General features: G+C 41.2%; 1 protein-coding gene across 1 annotated transcript in view; it reads left to right on the top strand.

The window, feature by feature from the left end:
• The first annotated feature begins 3,644 nt into the window (after positions 1-3,644).
• LOC132654711 (baculoviral IAP repeat-containing protein 1b-like) overlaps positions 3,645-20,941 on the top strand; it is a 48,203-nt gene continuing 30,906 nt past the window's right edge. The window contains exons 1-3 of the mRNA XM_060385630.1: positions 3,645-3,706; positions 16,285-16,363; positions 20,179-20,746. Of these exons, the coding sequence (XP_060241613.1) occupies positions 20,182-20,746 (565 nt within the window). The 5' untranslated portion in view covers positions 3,645-3,706; positions 16,285-16,363; positions 20,179-20,181. The remainder of the gene's footprint in view (positions 3,707-16,284; positions 16,364-20,178; positions 20,747-20,941) is intronic.

Genomic DNA, 20,941 nt, shown 5'->3' with positions numbered 1-20,941 from the left:
CTGAGAAAGAAATTAGGGAAACAACACCCTTCACAATAGCTACAAAGGCATAAAGTACCTTGGTGTAACTTTAACCAAGCAAGTCAAAGATTTGTATGAAAAAAAAAAAACTTCCAGTCTCTGAAAAAAGAAATAGAAGAAGATATCAGAAGATGGAAAGATCTCCCATGCTCATTGCTTGGCAGGATTAACATAGTAAAAATGGCCATCTTACCAAAAACAATCTAAAGACTCAATGCAATTCCCATCAAATTACCAACACAATTTTTTACAGACCTTGAAAGAAAAATTCTCAACTTCATATAGAATAACAAGAAACCCAGAATCGCTAAATCAATCTTCTACAATAAAAAATCTTCTGGAGGTATCTCCATCCCTGATTTCAAGCTGTAATATAGAACAACAGTAATAAAAACTGCATGGTCCTGGGGAATAGAAACAGGCTGGAGGATCAGTGGAATTGAATAGAAGACCCAGAAATAAACCCACACACTTATGGACACCTGATCTTTGACAAAAATGCCAAAACCATACAATGGAAAAAAGATAGCATCTTCAACAAATTGTGCAGGTCTAACTGGATATCTACAGTAGAAAAAATGCAAATAGATCCATACTTATCACCCTGCACAAAACTAAAGTCCAAGTGGATCAAAGACCTCAACATAAAACCAGAAACATTAATTCTGTCAGAAGAAAAAGGGGAGAAGTGTCTTGAGCTCGTTGGCACAAGAGATAACTTCCTAAACAGAGCATCAGCAGCACAGGCTCTAAGAGCAACAATCAATAAATGGGACCTCATGAAACTGAAACATTTCTGTAAAGCAAAAGACACTGTCATCAAAACAAAACAACAGTCTACAGATTGGGAAAGGATCTTCACCAACCCTTTATCTGACAGAGGACTAACATCCAGAATATATAAAGAATTCAAGAAGTTAAACAGCGACTAATCCAATTAAAAAATGGGGTACAGAGCTAAACAGAGAATTCTCAATAGAGGAATATTGAATGGCAGAGAAACACTTAAAGAAATGCTCAACATCCTTAGTCATCAGGCAAATGCAAATCAAAACGACCCTAAGATTTCACCTTACACCCATCAGAATGGTTAAGATCAAGAACTCAAGTGACAAGACATGCAGGAGAGGATGTGGAGAAATGGGAACCCTCCTCCACTGCTGGTGGGAATGTAAACTTGTACAACCACTTTGGAAATCAATCTGGCACTTTCTCAGACAATTAGGAATAGCACTTCCTCAAGATCCAGCTATACCACTCCTAGGCATATATACAAAAGATACGTATACAACAAGGACATTTGCTCAACCATGTTTGTAGCAGTTTTATTCATAATAGCCAGAACCTGGAAACAACCCAGATGCCCCTCAGCAGAGGAATGGATACAGAAATTGTGGTACATTTACACAATGGAACTACAAACAAGGAATTAAACAGCAATTAAAAACAAGGAAATCATAAAATCTGCAGGCAAATGGTGGGAACTAGAGAAGGTCATCCTGAGTGGCCTATCCCAGAAGCAGAAAGACACATATGGTATGTACTCACTTATAAGTGCATTTTAGATGTATAAAACAGGACAAACATACCAAAATCTGTACACCTAAAAAAGCTAAGCAAAAAGGAGGACCCTGGGTAAGATGCTCAATCTTCATTCAGAAAGGCAAATGAGATAGACATCAGAGGAAGGTGAAAACAAGGAACAAGAGAGTAGCCTAACCACAGAGGGTCTTTGAAAGACTCTACCCAGCAGGGTATCAAAGCAGATGCTGAGACTTATAGCCAAAATTCAGGCAAAGTGCAGGGAATCTTCTGAAAGAAGGGGGAGACAGAAAGACCTGGGAAGGTCTGGAGCTCCACAAGGAGAGCAACAGAACCAAAAAATCTGGGCACAGGGATCTTTTCTGAGACTGATACTCCAACCAAGGACCATGCATGGAGACAACCCAGAACCCCTGCAGAGAGGTAGCCCGAGGCAGCTCAGTCTCCAAGTGAGTTCACTAGTAAGGGGAACAGGGACTGCCTCTGACATGAACTCAGTGGCTGGCTCTTTGATCCCCTCCCCCCGAGGGGAGAGCAGCATTTTCCAGCCCCCCTCAAAAGACTGTGAAATACAGTCCTGATGAGACCTGATAAGCTAGGGTCAGATGGAAGGGGAGAAGGTCCTCCACTATCAGTGGACTGGGCAAGGGGCATGGGAGGAGATGAGGGAGGGAAGACGGGCAGGATTGGGAGGTGATGAGGGAGGGGACTATAGCTGGGATCCAAAGTGGATAAATTGTTTTAAATAAAAAATTTTATAAAAATAAAGTTTAACAATTAGATTTAAATCAGTTTAGAGCACTTTTATGTATGCCTTGGAATGGAAACAGGACACACCTGTGAAACTGAACACAGACTGCATTATGAAAGCTCTCTAGAAAGAAGCAACTTTCCTAGTCAGTTTGAGACTGATTTCCTTATGTGTTGCAACAAAAATATTTGTGTATAGTCTTGTTCCAGAGCTTTTGTAGCTGTCATTTTCTTTTCCTGGGAAGTTCCCCCTTCTGTTTTAGGCAGAGTTTTCTAAAGGAACAGAACTGATAGAATATATAAATATAGGTCTAGGTAGAGATATACATATGCAAACATAAATAGATATATAGAATAGATGTGGAAATGTATCTATATATCCAAATACATGGCATTTATGAGACTGGCTTACAGGATGTAGCCTGGGTCATCCAGCAATGGCTGTCTCACACTGTGAGGCTGAGAATCTGGCTGTTGTTGACTCTACAAGGTGGGATGATGACTCAGCAGTCCCAGTCTGGCACTGGAGTCCTAGGGGATTCCTGGAGAGGGCTGGTTGGTCTTCAGTCTACATTTTACTCATGAATAAGTTGGTTCTAATACCAGTGAAGGAATGCCACAGAAGCAAGATAGATGAACTTGCCTGTGAGAATGAGCACAAGAACAAAGCACTTCCTTTCTTCCATATCTCTTTATCTGGGCTGCCAGCAAAGAGTGCTCCTTGTCATTAGGATAAGTCTTCCTCCTTCAAGTAACCTGATTAAGAAAACCCCTCATGGGAATGTCCAGAGCTTGCATTTTATTTGATTCCAGATGTAGTCAAGCTGACAACCAAGATTAGCTGTGCCATGATGGTTTGATAGTTCTGTAAGGGGTCATGTTTTGAACTGGAATCCTCATTGTAAGAGTCTAGGAGTGGGAACTTTATTGTGTTTCGAGGTGGGATCTATAGAAGGTCATTAAGGTGAAGCTCCCATTGGATCCTGGTAACTTCCTAAGATAGACCAAAAAATGGTCCATGTGCACAGACACATGGTAGGTAGAATAATTTTAGAAAATTAAAAGCGAAGACTATGACAAGGAGGAGAGTGGGAGGGAGATTCACATACAGAAGTTACTGGAGGACACTGTCTCTGGATTTATAATGTGGTCAGAATGTGAAATGTCCTCATGCGCAGCTCATGTGTTTGAGCATTTGGTTTCCAGCTGGTGATATATTTTGGAACCTTTAAGAGGCGGAGCCTGGTAGAGGAAGTGGGTCACGGGGGACATGGCTTTGAGACTTTAGAACCTGGTGCCACTTCCTGTTCATTTTCTCCGCCTCTTCGCTGCTGATGCACTGTGACCAACTGGCCGGTCTTCTGTGCCACGATGAAATAGCGATCTTCAAACTGTAAGCCAGAATAAGCCTTATTCTCTGTGAGCTGCTTTTGTCAAGGGCTTTTATCCCAGCAACAGAAAAGTAATGACAGGCTGCACTAGTGAAAATGGAAATTCACCAAGCACAGCCTTAGGCTGGCAAGTCCTGGCCAGTTCCTTCTATAAAGGGAAGGAACAGGAAGCTAGAGTAGGGTAATTGTGTCTATAGATAAGAACACGACCTTTGTCTCATAATTGCTAACGAGACTGTAAGGTGTGGTGTATCAAGGGACGAGTTCAAAATTAACTAGACAAGATGTTGAATAGCCTGAGGGTTGATAGAAGTCCAGAAGGACCATTGCTGGGCACTTCACATGCTAGTGACGAGGAGTTCTTTTTATCTTATTAGGGATAGTCAAACGTGGTTATCTGCTACGCTGGGCAAACTCATCATAAAAATTGCCTGGTGACAGAGTTTGCTTGTTTTCAACTTGGCCAGGTATGGTGGCACATACTTCTAGTCGAACCACTCAATAGGCTAAGCAAGATGGTGTCAGCCTTGAGGCTAGCATGGGCTATAGAGCAAAACCCTGTCCCCCAAACAAGTGAAAACCTTCAGGTTGCAGCAGCTTTTGCAAAAGTGTAGCTAGGTAGGCAAATTCCAAATTGAATGAGGTAGATAAAGCATCATGTGACAGCGCTACCTCTACCCAAAAATAGATTTGATATTCCTTTGAGAGCACTGAAATGTGTAGATTGGTCATATGCTTGCACAAAGGTGTTCCTCGTTTTGCCCTATTTAAAAACTTTTTGATAGTTTCATATCTGAGAACTATATTTACATTATTTCTACCCACCCCTCTATGATCCCACCAAATTCCTGACTCCTTCTTTAATTATGACACACACACATACACACACACATCCTTACTGAGTCCATTTAGTGTTCCTCATATGTATATGTGTTTGGGGCTGACCAGTTGGGACTGGATATTCTATCAGGGGCTTGTCCCTCTTTCAGCAGCTGTTCACTGCCCAGACTTCTTACAGTGGGGAGGCCTTGTGACATTCCCCCATCCACACTGGCATGTCGAGCTTGTGTCATTCTGCAGGTCTTGTTTAGGTGGGCGTATTGTTGATATTTCCCAGGGGCAGCTTCCCTGCCACAGAGGTAAATGAGCCCCTCACTGTAGAGGCTCCCGGCTTTTCTGAGGGGTAGGAGTGCTGATTGCTTTTCTCCCGTGGCAGCCTGCATAACACCTTCAGATACCGTGAGAGCTAATCGTCAAGGAAGAGGTTTCCAGACCTCTTTGAGGCTGATCCCTCCAAGGACTATGTCCAAAGTGTGTGACATCTTTAGCAGTAGGGTCTTTTACAAGTTCTAGAAGGAAACCAAGGACAAAGGTAATAACCTGCTTTTGGGATTCTTGTGGGAGACTCAAAGGGAGGTTATACATGTCTGGCACTGGGATTTTTATTAGATAGTCTATAACTCTTTGGAACAGCATCACCTCATGTTTTATAACTTAATTTAAATTATATACACATACATACATATATATGCAGTTTTAAAAACATAAAATAATGTTTCCTTATGGCTTTTTCAAACATCCCTAGAGTTACTTATCCACCATCCCTCCCTTTCCCTCCCTTTCCTCTCTCTCTCTCTCTCTCTCCCCTCCATTTTTCCCTTTCCCCTCTTCATAGCATCTGTGTCCTATCCCCCTCTCTAGAGCCCCCTCTCCCCCTGCCCATGGCCTCTTCCTACCTGCCTGGGTTTTGCACTTACTCCAGGTTATAGATTCACATCTAAGGTTCAGAACTGGGGACCACAAATAAGAGAGAACTTGCAGCATTTATCCTTCTGGGTTTGACTCTGCTCACTCAGTATATTTTCTGCTTTCACTGTTTATCTGCAGAGTTCATGGTTTCATTGTTTTGCATCTTTAGAGCTGAATAGAGTTCCACTGCCTGTGTGTACCACACTTTCCTTATTCACCCATCAGCCAACAGAGATTTAGGCTGTTTCTGCTCCCTAGCTATCGTAACTAGAGAAACCATGAACAGGGCTGAACAAGTCTCTGTGGAGTGGCTTGCTGAGTCCTTTGGGCACATATGCTAAGGAGGGGCATAACTGGGTCAAATTGTAGGTTGATTTTTAGCCTTTTGAGGATTCTCCACGCTGGTTCCCAGAGTGGCTGCACCAGTTTGAAGTCCTGACTGATGGCTCCCTTTCCCCAACATTTTCTCCAGCAAATGATGTTTTTGATCTTTCCCATTCTGGCAGGGGTAAGATGAAATCCCAAAGCAATTTTGAATTACATTTTCCTAACTGTTAAGGATGCTGAATCCTTTAAAGATATTTTGTGACTATTTTTACTTCTTGTTTATTGATTTATAGCTCATTTCTTGATTGGGTTATTTGTTTTCCTGATTCTTCATTTTTTGAAGAATTAATAAATGGACAAGATATGTTGTATTTAAGTATTTGTGTGTGTGTGAAATGACAACAGTCAAAGAAAAAACAGTCATTAGTTTGGGAAGGATTAAAGGTGGAGAGATTAAGGAGGAACTAGAAGGAAAAAAGGGAGCTGGGGGAATGATGTAACTTTTTTTTTATTTATTTTTTTTTTTTTTTTTCAATGCAGTTTATTCAGGAACATTGAACAATCCTCGGACCCCGGGGAAAGCCAGCCCACAGCTTAAATAGCCTCTGGGTAGCCAACCCAGGCATGCCACGGGGGCAATGCAGATAGGTCCACATACATGGAAGCAAGCCAGATCCTCGGCCTTAGCCAAATGTGGAGTTGTTCGTGACAGAGAGCATTCACCATCGGGAAGGTGGAAGGCGGAAACCAGCTCCATCTTTAAGGCATAGCATTCCGCAGCTCTCTACAGTTCCCCCTTTTTGTTTTAGACGCATCAGGCAAGAGTAGAGGTCTGATCTCTGATATTAGAAATAAATTGGGAATGATGTAACTTTTTATTAACTAAAGCTTTAAAATGAAAGAAAATTCTCCACAGTGTTGTCTATTGGCTAATATGATGAAAGTGTGTTATTTTTAAGAATTTAATTGTTATTTATTTTTTTCCTAAATTTTTTAATTATTATTATTAATTACACTTTATTCATTTTGTATCCCCCCATAAGCCCCTCCCTCCTCCCCTCCTGATACCATCCTTCCTCCCCTTTCTGCATGCATGCCCCTCCCCAAGTCCACTGATAGGGGAGGTCTTTCTCTCCTTCTTTCTGATCTTAGACTATCAGTTCTCATCAGAAGTGGCTGCATTGTCATCTTCTGTGGCCTGGTAAGGCTGCTCTCCCATCAGGGGGAGGTGATCAAAGAGCAGGCCAATCAGATTATGTCAGAGGCAGTCCCTCTTCCCATTACTATGTAACCCACTTGGACACTGAACTGCCATGGGCTACATCTGTGCAGGGGTTCTAGGATATCTCCATGAATAGTCCTTGGTTAGAGTATGAGTCTCTAGGAAGTTCCCTGTGTTCAAATTTTCTTGTTCTGTTGCTCTCCTTGTGGAGTTCCTGTCCTCTCCAGCTCTTGCTATTTCCCACTTCTTACATAAAATTCCATTGACTCTGCCGACAGTTGGCCGGCATCTGCTTTGCTAGTCTTCAGGGCAGAGACTTTCAGAGGCCCTCTGTGGTAGGTTCCTAGGTTGTTTCCTGTTTTCTTCTTCTGGCTTTCAGAGGCCCTCTGTAGCAGGTTCCTAGGTTGTTTCCTGTTTTCTTCTTCTTCTGATGTCCATCCTCTTTGCCTTTCAGGATGGGGATTGAGCATTTTGGTTAGGGTCCTCTGTTTTGCTTCGTTTGTTTAGATGTACTGATTTTAGTGAGTTTATCCTATGTTGTATGTTTATACGAGTGAGTATATGCCGTGTGTGTCTTTTTGCTTCTGGGACAACTCACTCAGAATGATCCTTTCCAGATCCCACCATTTACCTGCAAATTTCATAATTTCCTTATTTTTCATTGCTGAGTAATATTCCATTGTATAGATGTACCACAATTTCTGCATCCATTCTTCAGTTGAGGGGCATCTGGGCTGTTTCCAGCTTCTGGCTATTACAATAAAGCTGCTACAAACATGGTAGAGCAAATGTCCTTTGTGTGTACTTGAGCCTCTTTTGGATATATGCCTAGGAGTGGTATGGCTGGATCTTGAGGAAGTGCTATTCCTAGTTGTCTGAGAAAGCACCAGATTGATTTCCAGAGTGGTTGTACAAGTTTATATTCCCACCAGCAGTGGAGGAGGGTTCCCCTTTCTCCACAACCTCTCCAGCATGTGTTGTCACTTGAGTTTTTGATCTTGGCCATTCTGATGGGTGTAAGGTGAAATCTCAAGGTTGATTTGAGTTGCATTTCCCTAATGGCTAATGAGGTTGAGCATTTCTTTAAATGCTTCTCTGCCATTCGATATTCCTCTACAGTGAGTTCTCTGTTTAGCTCTGTTCCCCACTTTTTAAGTGGATTACTTGGTTTGCTGTTTTTCAGATTCTTTAGTTCTTTATATATACTGGATATGAGTCCTCTGTCAGATAAAGGGTTGGTGAAGATTCTTTCCCAATCTGTAGGCAGTCACTTTGTTTTGATGACGGTGTCCTTTGCTTTACAGAAGCTTTTCAGTTTCAGGAGGTCCCATTTATTGATTGTTGGTGTTCTGTTCAGGAAGTTCTCTCCTGTACCAATGAGTTCTAGGGTATTTCCCACTTTTTTTTTCTAGCCAATTTAATGTGTCTGATTTTATGTTGAGGTCTTTGATACACTTGGACTTCAGTTTTGTGCAGGGTGATAAGTATGGATCTATTTTCATTTTTCTACATGTAGACATCCAGTTGGATCAGCACCATTTGTTGAAGATGCTATCTTTTTTCCATTGTATGGTTTTGGCATCTTTGTCAAAGATCAGGTGTCCATAAGTGTGTGGGTTTATTTCTGGGTCCTCTCTTTGGTTCCATCGATCCACCATTCTGTTTCTATGCCAGTAACATGCAGTTTTTAAAACTGTTGCTCTATAGTACAACTTAGGATCAGGGATGGAGATACCTCCAGAAGATCTTTTATTGTAGCGTATTGTTTTAGCAATTCTGGTTTCTTGTTATTCCATATGAAGTTGAGCATTTTTCTTTCCAGGTCTGTAAAGAATTTTGTTGGTAATTAGATGGGAATTGCATTGAATCTGTAGATTGCTTTTGGTAAGATGGCCATTTTTACTATGTTAATCCTGCCTAGATTGCTTTTGGTAAGATGGCCATTTGTACTATGTTAATCCTGCCAAGCCATGAGCATGGGAGATCTTTCCATCTTCTCATATCTTCTTCTAATTCTTTCTTCAGAGACTTGAAATTTTTTTCATACAAGTCTTTGACTTGCTTGGTTAGGGTTACACCAAGGTACTTTATGTCATTTGTGCCTATTGTGAAGGGTGCTATTTCCCTAATTTCTTTCTCAGCCCTTTTGTCTTTTGTATACAGGAGTGCTACTGATTTTTTTGAGTTAATTTTGTATCCGGCCACTTTGCTGGAGGTGTTTATCAGCTGTAGGGGTTTCCTGGTAGAGTTTTTGGGGTCACTCACGTATACTATCATATCATCTGCAAATAGTGATAATTTGACTTCTTCCTTTCCAATCTGTATCCCCTTGATCTCCTTCAACTGTCTTATTGCTCTAGCAAGGACTTCCAGCACTATGTTGAAGAGGTATGGAGATAGTGGGCAGACTTGTCTTGTGTCCCTGATTTCAGTGGGATTGCTTTAAGTTTCTCTCTGTTTAGTTTGATGTTGGCTATAGGCTTGTTGTATATTGCCTTTAGTATGTTTAGATATGTGCTTTGTATCCCTGATCTCTCCAATACTTTAAACATGAATGGATGTTGGATTTTGTCAAATGCTTTTTCAGCATCTAGGGAGATTATTATGTGTTTTTTTTTTTCAGTTTGTTAATATAGTGAATCACATTGATAGTTTTCTGTATATTGAACCACCCCTGCATACCTAGGATGAAGCCTACTTGGTCATAGTGGATAATATCTTTGATGTGTTCTTGGATTCGGTTTGCAAGTATTTTGTTAAGTATTTTTGCATCAATGTTCTTAAGGGAGATTGGCCTGAAGTTCTCTTTCTTTGTTGAGTCTTTGTGAGGTTTAGGTACCAAGGTGACTGTGGCTTCATAGAATGAGTTTGGTAGTGTTTCTTCTGTTCCTCTTTTGTGGAATAGTTTAAAGAGAATTGGTGTTAGCTCTTCTTTGAAGGTCTGGTAAAATTCTGCGCTGAAGTCATCTGGTCCTGGGCTTTTTTTGGTTGGGAGACTTTTGATGACCGCTTCTATTTCTTTGGGGGATATAGGACTATTTAATTGATTTACCTGGTCCTGATTCAGCTTTGGTAAGTCAAATTTATCAAGAAAATTGTCCATTTCATTTAGAGTTTCAAATTTTGTGGCATATAGACTTTTGAAGTAAGTCCTAATGATTGTTTGGATTTCCTCAGTGTCTGTAGTTATGTCCCCCTTTTCATTTCTGATTTTGTTGATTTGGGTGGTGTCTCTCTGCCTTTTAGTTAGCTTGGCTAAGGGTTTGTCTATCTTGTTGATTTTCTCAAAGAACCAGCTCTTGGTTTCATTGATTCTTTCAATTGTTTTATTTGTTTCTAATTGATTGATTTCAGCCCTGAGTTTGATTATTTCCAGCCGTCTGCTCCTTCTTGGTGTGTCTGCTTCTTCTTTTTCTAGGGGTTTTAAGTGAGCCATTAAGCTGCTTGAATGAGCTCTCTCGAATTTGTTCTTGAAGGCACTTAGTGCTGTGAGCTTTCCTCTTAGCACTGCTTTCATTGTGTCCCACAAGTTTGGGTGAGTTGTGTCTTCATTTTCATTGAGTCCTAGGAAGACTTTAATTTCTTAACACTGCTTTCATTGTGTCCCACAAGTTTGGGTATGTTGTGTCTTCATTTTCATTGAGTTCTAAGAAGACTTTAATTTCTTTCTTTATTCCCTGACCCAACTGTCATTTAGTAGCAAGTTGTTCAGTTTCCATGTGTGTGTAGGCTTTTTGCTATTTCTGTTGTTATTGAGGTCCAGCTTTATTCCATGGTGACCAGACAGGATACAAGGGATTATTTCAATCTTCTTGTATCTGGTGAGGCTCACTTTGTGACCAACTATATGGTCCATTTTGGAGAAGGTTCCATGAGGTGCTGAGAAGAAGGTAAATTCTTTTGTGTTTGGGTATAAGGTTCTGTAAATGTCTGTTAGGTCCATTTGATTCATGACCTCTGTTAGAGACATTGTTTCTTTGTTTAATTTCTGTTTTGTTGATCTGTCCTTTGTTGAGACTGGGGTGTTGAGTCTCCCACTATTAATGTGTGGGGATCTATATGTGCTTTAAATTTTATCAATGTTTCTTTTACAAGTGTGGGTGCTCTTGTATTTGGGGCATAGATGTTCAGGATTGTGATGTCTTCCTGGTGGAATTTTCCCTTGATGAGTATGAAGTGTCTTTCCCCATCTCTTTTTATTAATTTTGGTTGAAAGCCTATTTTATCAGATATTAGAATGGCTACTCCTGCTTGCTTCTTGGGTCCATTTGCTTGGAAAGCCGTCTTCCAACCCTTTACCCTCAGGTAATGTCTATCTTTGTGCCTTAGGTGTGTTTCTTGTATGCAACAGATTGCTGGGTTTTCTTTATGCATCCATTCTGTTAGTCTGTGTCTTTTTATTGAAGAATTGAGTCCATTGATATTGAGAGAGATTAATGACCAGTGGCTGTTAGATCCTTTGATATTGATGCTGGCTGTGGTCATAAGGTTGTGTGCTTGGTTGCTTTTTGTTTTACTGTAGTGAGGTTAATTATTTCTTGTGTTTTCTTGAAAGTAGCTAGTTTTCTTAGGCTGTATTTTCCCTTCTAGTGTCTTCTGTGACACTGGATTTGTGTGTAAGTATTGTTGAAATTTGTTTTTGTCATTGAATATCTTGTTTTCGCCATCTATGAGGACTGAGAGTATTGCTGGGTATATTAGCCTGGGCTGACATCTGTGTTCTCTTAGGGTCTGCATGATATCCGTCCAGGCCCTTCTGGCTTTCATAGTCTCTGTTTAAAAGGTAGGTGTGATTCTAATGGGTTTGCCATTATATGTTACTTGGCCTTTTTTCCTTGCAGCTTTTAGTATTTTTTCTTTGTTCTGTATATTTATTGTTTTGATTGTTATGTGGCGGGAGGATTTTCTTTTCTGGTCTAATTTATTGGGTATTCTGTAGGCCTCTTGTATTCTTATTGGCCTCTCCTTTAAGTTGGGGAAACAATCCTCTGTTTCTTTTATTTATTTCAGTGATTTAAGCATTTCCTCTCTAAAGGCCACAAACTGTTTGGCTGCAACTTCCTGTATTTCTTTACAGATGACCATTATCTGTTAGAGTTTATCTTCCTCTAGGTCTTTTTAAATTTTATTTGTTTCCTCTGTTATACTCTTCATGAGCATACATGTTAGGTCATCTTCTTGAATTTCAATTATTTCTTTTCTGGTCTAATTTATTGGGTATTCTGTAGGCCTCTTATATTCTTATTGGCCTCTCCTTTAAGTTGGGGAAATTCTCTTCAATGATTTTGTTGAAAATATTTTCTGGGCCTTGGAGCAGGGAATCTTCTTTTTCCTCTATTCCTATTATTCTTAGGTTTTGTCATTTTATGTTGTCTTGAATTTCTTGGACGGTCTGTGTCAGGAATTTTTTAGATTTAAGATTTTCTTTGACAGATACATCTATTTCTTCCATTGTATCTTACACACCTGAAATTCTTTCTTCCATCTCTTGTAGTCTATTGGTTATGTTAACCTCTGTAGTTCCTGTATTCGTCCCAAGTTCTTTCTCTCCACACTTTCCTCCATTGGTGTTTCTTTAATTTTTCCAATTCCATCTTCAGATCTTGAGCCATTTTGTTGATTTCCTTCATCCGTCTGACTGTATTTTCCTGTTTTTCCTTCAATTCCTTCAGCTGTTTGTTTGAACAATCCTCTGTTTCTTTTATTTCTTTCAGTGATTTAAGCATTTCCTCTCTAAAGGCCACAAACTGTTTGGCTGCCACTTCCTGTATTTCTTTACAGATGGCCATAATCTGTTTGTTTTTATCTTCCTCTGTTTCTTTACAGATGGCCATAATCTGTTTGAGTTTATCTTCCTCTAGGTCTTTTTGCATTTTATTTTTTTCCTCTGTTATACTCTTCATGAGCATACATGTTAGGTCATCTTCTTGAATTTCAATTATGCTGGGGTGTCCAGAGCTACTTGCCCCTGGATAACTGGGTTGTGGAGATGCCATATTGCTCTGTCTTTTGTTGGTTGAGTTTTTATGCTGGCCTCTACCCAATGGGCTATCTTAGGTGTTTGGAATTAGTTTCTGGTGGTTCCTTGGATCCTGTGGTGGAAAGAATCACCTTGGCAGGAAGCTGGTTTTTCCTGAAGGAAGCCTTCTCAGCTTTTTGGGTATAGTCACTGGATGGTCAGTGTTTTTCAGGAGTTGCCACTGCTCACCTCAGGCATAGAGACCTGAGTGGTAACTGTGGTCCTTTTTAGTCGAGAGGACTCTCTTCTCACCCAGAGAAGTCCTGAAGACAGCTGCCCTGCTTCTGGGTTTCTGCTGCTGTAACCTGTGTGTCCCGTGGTTTGGTCAGTTTTGTTAGGGATAACTGGTTGCCCCTTGGAGCAGTATCTGGGGGTTGATCTCGGGGATTCTGCACTTCTGTTGGTCTGAGGTTGGGGCTTTGTGCCCCAATATCCAAGCTGTAATCTGTGGCAGGTGGGTACCGCTCTCCTGGTAACAGCAGACTATCTGGTGCACAGCAGGTCCCTAGGTTGGGCTGGTCGGCAGGACCTTTTCCAGGGATATACTGGGTGGCCTAAGTCCATCACCTTTTCTTTGTTGCCTGTGAGGATTTCTCCTGACAGTGACTCCCAGTCTCTGTTGCCCTGGGGCTCACAGCTCTGTCTGTGCTGGAGAGCTGGGCACGCAGCAACTGTCTGTGCTCGCCGCTAGAGCCCAGTTCAGTGATGGCGGCTTGTACCCACCGGTATGCGAGACTTTTTCCAGGGAAAGACTGGGTGACCCAAGTCAGTCCCGTTTTCTTCCTTCCCTGTGGGGTTTTCTCGTGACTGGGACTCCCAGTCTCTGGTGTTTTTGTGCCCACCGATCCTGGGAAGGTGATCAGGACATGCAGGCGTGTGGCTCTGGTCTGGCGACCTAGTGCCCACCCGACCTGGGATCTTTTCCAAGTTCTGACTGGGTGGCCTGAGCGTGGACCCGACTGATTCCCATGCCGTGGGGGTTTCCTCTCACCTGGGAAACACAATCACTGTTGTTTTAGGGCCCAGAGTTCAGTCTCTTGGTCGCTGTACAGAAAATGTTGTCCTGCTCTTCAGACAAGATGGCGCCACCATCTTGTCACCTATTTTTTATTTTTTTTAATTAAAATTACACACGCACACCCTCTTCTACTAATCATACACTTACTTCTCTTGGCTCCCTCTTGAAACCATGGTCTCTTTATCTTAATGGTTATTGTCACAGTATTATATGTGTGTGTGCATGTACGTACCTAAACATAAAAATGCAACCTCTCTAGTTCTTTTGGTGTTACTTGTTTGCACAGGATTTGAGGGCCTACTACTTGGTATTGGATAACCAACTGGGGGCTCATCTCAGGGAATACTATTTGTCGTGCTCTCAGTGTTTCTTAGTTATCCAAGGTTTTTTATCTGGGGTAAGACCCTGTGAGAGTCCTTCCTTTCAGGCCAGCATATATACTGGTGTTGTCATTGGCCGGGCCTTGTTTAGGCAGCCAGATTGTTGAGGTATCGTGAGTGAAGCTTCCCTGTCATTTTTAGGAGACACAGTCTCACAGCAGACTTCCTGGTCCTTTGTATCTTAAAATCTCTTGACCTCCTCTTCCAAGATATTTCCTGAGCTTTAAGGGCACAAGTCATGTTGTAGATGTATCAGTTGTGCTTGTGCACCCAAGATCTGTGCTCTCTCGGTTTCGATTGGCTGATGTTCTCTATAATGTTCTCTGGTGAAGGCATTTTATCAATTGAGGCTCATTTTGCCCACATGACTCTAGCTTGTATTAAGTTGACAAAAATACTAACCAGTGAGTTAGGGCCATTAATATTAAAGTTGTTATTGAAAGTGTATGTTCATTGCTGTCATTTTGCTGTTTACGGTGTTAATCCTTTTTTTAATTATTATTTCAATTATTATAAAAGTTTACTTTCTTCAGTTGCTTGGCTATGCTAATTTTCAGTCCAAAGAATTGCTCCTCTGTTGGTCTGGTTTACTGGAAAAGAATTCTTTTATCCTGTTTATACTTTGAAAAGTTTTTCTTTGTCCTTCAGCTATGAGAGATAGTTATGCTGCATACAGTAGTTTAAAATAGTGTCTTACTTAGGCTCTCTATTATTGCGATGAAGCATCATGACTAAAAAGCAAGTTGGGAAGAAAAGGGTTTATTTGGATTACATTTTCTCATTTTATTCCACCATTGAATGAAGTCAGGACAGGAACCCAAACAAGACAGGAACCCGGAGGCAGAAGTTGATACAAAAGCCATGGATGGGTGCTACTTACAGGCTTGCTCCACACAGCTTGCTCAGCATGTTTTTTTTACAGAACTCCCATCCCAGGGATGGCACCACCCAAAATAGGCTGGTCCTGTCCATCAATAATTAAGAAAATGTCTTACAGCCTGATTTTATGCAGGCAATTTATCAGTTGAGGTTCTCTCTTCCCAGATGCCTATAGATTGTGTCAAGTTGTCGTAAAACTAGTTGGCACAGCCGCTGGCCTTGGATTCTTCTCCTTCTTCTGTGCCTATAATTAGAAGATTTTGGTCTTTTCACGATGTCCCAAAGTTCCTGCATGTTCCTTTCATGTAGTTTTAGAGAGTTTACGCATTCTTTCCTTGAGTGGTCCAGTTCCTCTACTTTATCTAATATTCTAATATCCAATATAAGAATAGTCCTAATATTCTCTCTTCTCTTTGATAAATTCTATTGGTAAGGCTCCAATTTAATTTAGCTGAGCAGTCATGTTTCATTGTACATATGATTCCAACAATCTGAAGATGAACTGATAGTGCCACTTAACCAGCCTAGCTGGTTAAACTGAGAAAAACAAGATCTAACATAAATTCCTAGGATTTACTTACATTTCTCTTAAAAAACCCAACCTACTAAGTTAATTTTCTAGATACAAGATAAAGAAGGGGGGGCACAAATATTGGCTGAGCTCCTTGAGAAATCACATATGTTTGAGAATTTTGTAACTTCCTCCTTGAATGGAGTGGATGTTGGGGAGGAGTTAGATGTGTGGTTTGAATGAAAGCAGATTCTTTGGGAACTTCAAATAGTCATTGTCGAAAAGGTTGTGGTGGAGTCTCAGAACTCATGTTTAAAGAAGTGTCAGATACTTATTTGTGCCTAGGACAGCCTCTTGATGGTCACCCACATGGCCTCTAGGATGCTGGGCTAGGAATCCATGAAGACTCCTGACCACTCTTTTCTATTGGGAAATCAGTTCTCAGTTCATAAGCAGATTTTAATTCCTATTACAGAGAGACATGGAGTTCTGATATGTGAAATCCCATTGCAAGAAACCACCTGAAAAGAAGCAGGACCCTGACCATATTGAAGGTAAAAGGAACTCTGAAGACCATTAGCAAGGCCAGTGCCTGACAAACACCAAAATCCTTAAGAGGATGCATGTGGTTTACCCAGCTATTCTTATTTCAGGAATTTACTCTGGGGAAATTTTTTAAATGTTGGAAATATTTATTAATATCATTACAAGAATATTGAATATTGAATTCATCTTTATGTATGAAGAAGGACAATGACTTAAATGATCCACATTTGGGGAGTAATTAAACAATTATGTATGAACAGATTTTTAAAAATGGAAGAGTTGGGGAGCAAGATGGATGGCTCAGTGAGTAAAAGTACATATCTTACGAGCCTAATGGCTTGTGTTGATCCCTGCATTCCACTAGAGAGGGAAGATGAAAGGAATTGAAACAACCTCTAAAAGTCCTCTGACTTCCAAAGAGCTCTGAGGCATGTGTGCACTTACACCACACACACATATACACTCACACTTCTCATACACTCATACACATTCACATTCACACACACATACTCATACATGAAGTGTTGCCAAGGAAACGAGAATTCGTTTTAAGTATTCTGAGTCTTGTAACAACAACAAATTAAAAGGACTCAGAAGGAAACTTGAGGACCATTTTATTAGTGTCTGATCAAAAACAACAAGAAGGACAAGCTGTAAATCTTGGTAACTGCCAGGAGGAAAGAGATGAGGGGGAAGGCCATACCTTTGGAGATTGATCCAAGAAAACAGGCAGGTTTGACAATCAAGGTCAGTAACCATCTGGACAGAGAGTGTGTAGGGAGTCTGCAGAGTAAGGGAGTCCAGAGTGTCAAGAAAAGCATGCATAGAGTTTGGATCAGTATGTGAAAAAGAGATAGAAAGCAGAGGAAAAGTTAATACTTTTAACTTAGAATTCAGAAAAGTGGAGAGGATTAGCTGTGGAAGCCACTACATAGGGGTGAGGGCTTCTGAGAAGTGTATCTTCTTTCTGAGGAGATAAGTATTCCTCCCATTTCTTTACCTTGTCTTCCAGTGACTCTGGTGTGGACTCCCAGCCAGGTGATTCATAGGCTTAGCTAGATTTACTCTTAAAGGAGAACACAGTAATAAGCGACATTGCAATCTTTGGAACAGTGGAGAATGTCGCGTCTCTAACTGGGGCCAGAAGTAGAACTCAGATTTCATTCCTTTATCCAAGAGGAAACAGCTTTGCGATGGAAAGTGGTGTCCAAATCCAGCTGTAAGGGAGGGCTCCATCAGTTCCATCAAAGGCTGCTAGTCTCTATTTGTCTACCTAGCATTGGCATCTCAAGTGTTGAGACCCTGGAATCGTTTCACATTTTGTGTCAAGTCAGTCTTGCTACTTCTGGCTTCCAGTCAAGGAAACTTCTTGTTTTCCAGTTACTTGAGCTCAGACTGCCTGAGTAGCTTGTATCCTCTGGTCTCATGAGAAGTATGATGGAAGAACAGGTATGGTGATGCAGGCCTGTTAGCTCAGCACTACAGATGGAGAAAAAGGAAGATAGCCACACATTTGATGCTAACCTGGTCTCTATATTGTGTTCCAGATGAGTTTGAGATATACAGTGAGCCCCTGTCTCAAAAAATGTAAACAAAACCAGCAGGATGGTGGTGGCACATGCCTATAATCCTAACATTCAGGAAGCAGAGGCAGGCAGATCTCTGTAAGTTTGAGGCCAGCTTGGTCTACAGAGTGAGTTCCAGGATGGTGAAGACTATACTGTGATACTCTGTCTCAAACAAAAACAAAACCAAAAACAGATGACAGTGCTGGCTGGGCCTGCTGCTCAGTGGTGGGTACTGATTAGCAGAGCCAAGGCCTTGGGTTCATTCCTACAAGCACACATAGCCAAAATTCAATACATTGCAAATATTTGTCAATTTTACACTGTAAAATAGTCTGTATAGTCTATTGTAGTCATTTCAATAATTGTGAGTCAGAAGAATAGGGAATTGGGTGAAGAAAGAGGTTCCAGAAATTAACAAGAAAGGTGTAAGGCTGGAAGCCCTTCCCCACCTGGGCTTCATTAACAAAGGGAGCATGTTCATGAAGAGCTAGCTTTGTAAAATCATCAGGGCAGTAAGGTTCTATGCAAATTTCATATCAGATGTCATGCTGAGCCACTTCCATCCTCTCTTGGCGCCAGGTCATAGCCCAGGTCTTATTTGATTCTGAGCTCATCAGTATCTCTCCTTTAATAAGGACTCTTCACCCTATCACTATCCACATGCTCTCTACAACCCATTGTAAAGAGTTTTAAGAACCTATGAACCCCAGCAGCTGCCTCCCAGACTCAAATCCATGCCTGAAACAGGGAGCATCTGGAGATCACATGAAGCACTAAGACTGGAGAGCAAACATGACAAAAACAATGTGTTTGGAGGCTGGAGAGATGGCCTTACAGTTGAATGGATTTACCCTTGCAATGGAGCCAATTTTGGCTCACGACCCCGAGGCCAAGCCACTCATAACTACCAGTAACTTCAGTTTATGGGGGCCCAACACCTTTTCTGAAATATATACACACATACTTAAAAATAAAATCTTCAAGAATAATTTTAACTGAATGATATTATCAGATTGTCACTCTCAGGCTACATAATTGTGCATATTTTTTCTTTAACATACGTGGTAAACCTATGTCATTGTCTTTATACTTCAGAGATGGAGCTGAGCATGGTGACACATATCTCAGCATCCAAGAGGCTGAGACACTGGGTTTATCATTCCAAGTTCTTGGCCTCCTATAGAAGGATTCAGAGATAAAGGGCCCCATGGATTTGCACAAGAACAAAATAACCTTAGCTGGAAGGACACAGTGGCACAGACTTTTACCTTCAAGACTGATAGTTGATCACGTGAGTGAGAGTGTTTAGGGAGTCTCATCATTGTTTAGGGATTTCTTTTATGGGGCTCAGGAGATGGAAAGGCTGGTTGCTAAGTAAGGGCCCTCTGTTTTGACTGGCGGATTTGAATTATCCAAATCTTTGGTCATTGCGCATGTCACATGTATGTCATAGAATGTGTGTGATTTTAAGTATATATGTGCTTTAAGTATATTTATATTTTAAGTATATAAGTATATAAGATAGAAAATAGAGGATTCTCCTTAAACATTAAAGACACAGTTTTGCCTGCCTGCATCTGCACCCAAATCCAGGTCAGTTTGATCAGCCTTTCCAGTCCTCCTATCCCAATACATTGGGAATGTACTTGACTAGAGACTGACTAAAGTTGATTACTGTTAGGGACAGGGAAATCTATACTGTTGTCCAGAGATGAGGCTACAAGCTGTGTCTTGAAGGAGGGGTGTGCAAAGTGTATGTACAGGTGAAGGACTTAGGAACACCAAGCACATTATTGCAAAACCAAATAGGGTCCCAGACCAAATGCTCTACTTTCACCCTTAAGTGCAAGATTCTGTCTAAGAAAAACAAGCAAACAGTCAAACTGAAGGACACTTGCAAGGCTCCATGAATGGAGCCAGCTCTCTGTGTCTAGTTCACTGCCAGTCCTCAAGGCCTAGCCCATTGCTTGACACACAGGTAGGTGCTTAGCAAATATTTGTTGATTGAGTGAGTGAATATTGATGTTTCATAGTTTCTCAAGCAACTTCTGTCTTTCACAAGTGGAGATCAGATGGCAACATACAAAAGTTGCTGGTCTTCTACCTACCATGTGGGTCCTGGGGAACAAAATGAAATCACTGGGCCTGTGGCAAGCCTCTTTACCCACTGAGCCATCTTCCTGGCTCAGAGACACAACCCTTTATAATAAAGGTATTGCAGACACCAAAATCATCCACGTTCCTGTCTCATTTAGAAAATGGCATCCCAGGGAGAAGCCTGCGAGGAGAGAATTTATGAGTTTGATGATGATTTGGCCTCTGAGTTCTCTGCTCTTCTCGGTGTGGACGCACTTCAGATCTTAAAGAGACAGCATGAAGAAGACCACAAAGAACGAATGAAGATGAAGAAAGGTTTTAACTCACAGATGCGCAGTGAAGCCAGATTAATGACTTTTGTGACCTATGAGTCATTCAAATCATGGACGCCTCAGGACATGGCAGCTGCTGGGTTTTACCATACCGGGGTAAAACTTGGGGTGCAGTGCTTTTGCTGTAGCTTAATCCTCTTTAGCACCAGACTCAAGAACCTTCCTATAGAAATCCACAAGAAATTACATCCAGAATGTGAGTTCCTGTTGGGCAAAGATGTCGGTAACATTGGCAAGTATAACATAAGGGTGAAGAGTCCAGAGAAGACACTGAGAAGCGGCAAAGCACAATACCAAGAAGAGGAGGACAGGCTGGAGTCCTTTGAGAAGTGGCCTTTTTATGCCCATGGGACCTCGCCACGTGTACTCTCCGCAGCTGGCTTTGTCTTTACAGGTAACTGGGTCTCATTTTGTGAGGTGTTTCTGTAAAAATTTAGTTTCCAAACTAATCAAGAGGAAGGACTCTGAACCATCTCTCCAACCTTTCTTTTCTTTTCCTCCTTCTCTTCCTCCTTTTTACTCTTTCTCTTCTGTTCTTGTTCTTGTTCTTCTTGGACTTGGTCTTCTTATTGTTCTCCTTTTTCTTCTT

This window comes from Meriones unguiculatus, chromosome 6 (assembly GCF_030254825.1).
Source record: "Meriones unguiculatus strain TT.TT164.6M chromosome 6, Bangor_MerUng_6.1, whole genome shotgun sequence".
NCBI classification, from domain to species: Eukaryota; Metazoa; Chordata; class Mammalia; order Rodentia; family Muridae; genus Meriones; species Meriones unguiculatus.
The sequence above is the reverse complement of the archived record's forward strand: the minus strand, read 5'-3'. Positions and strand labels throughout refer to the sequence as shown.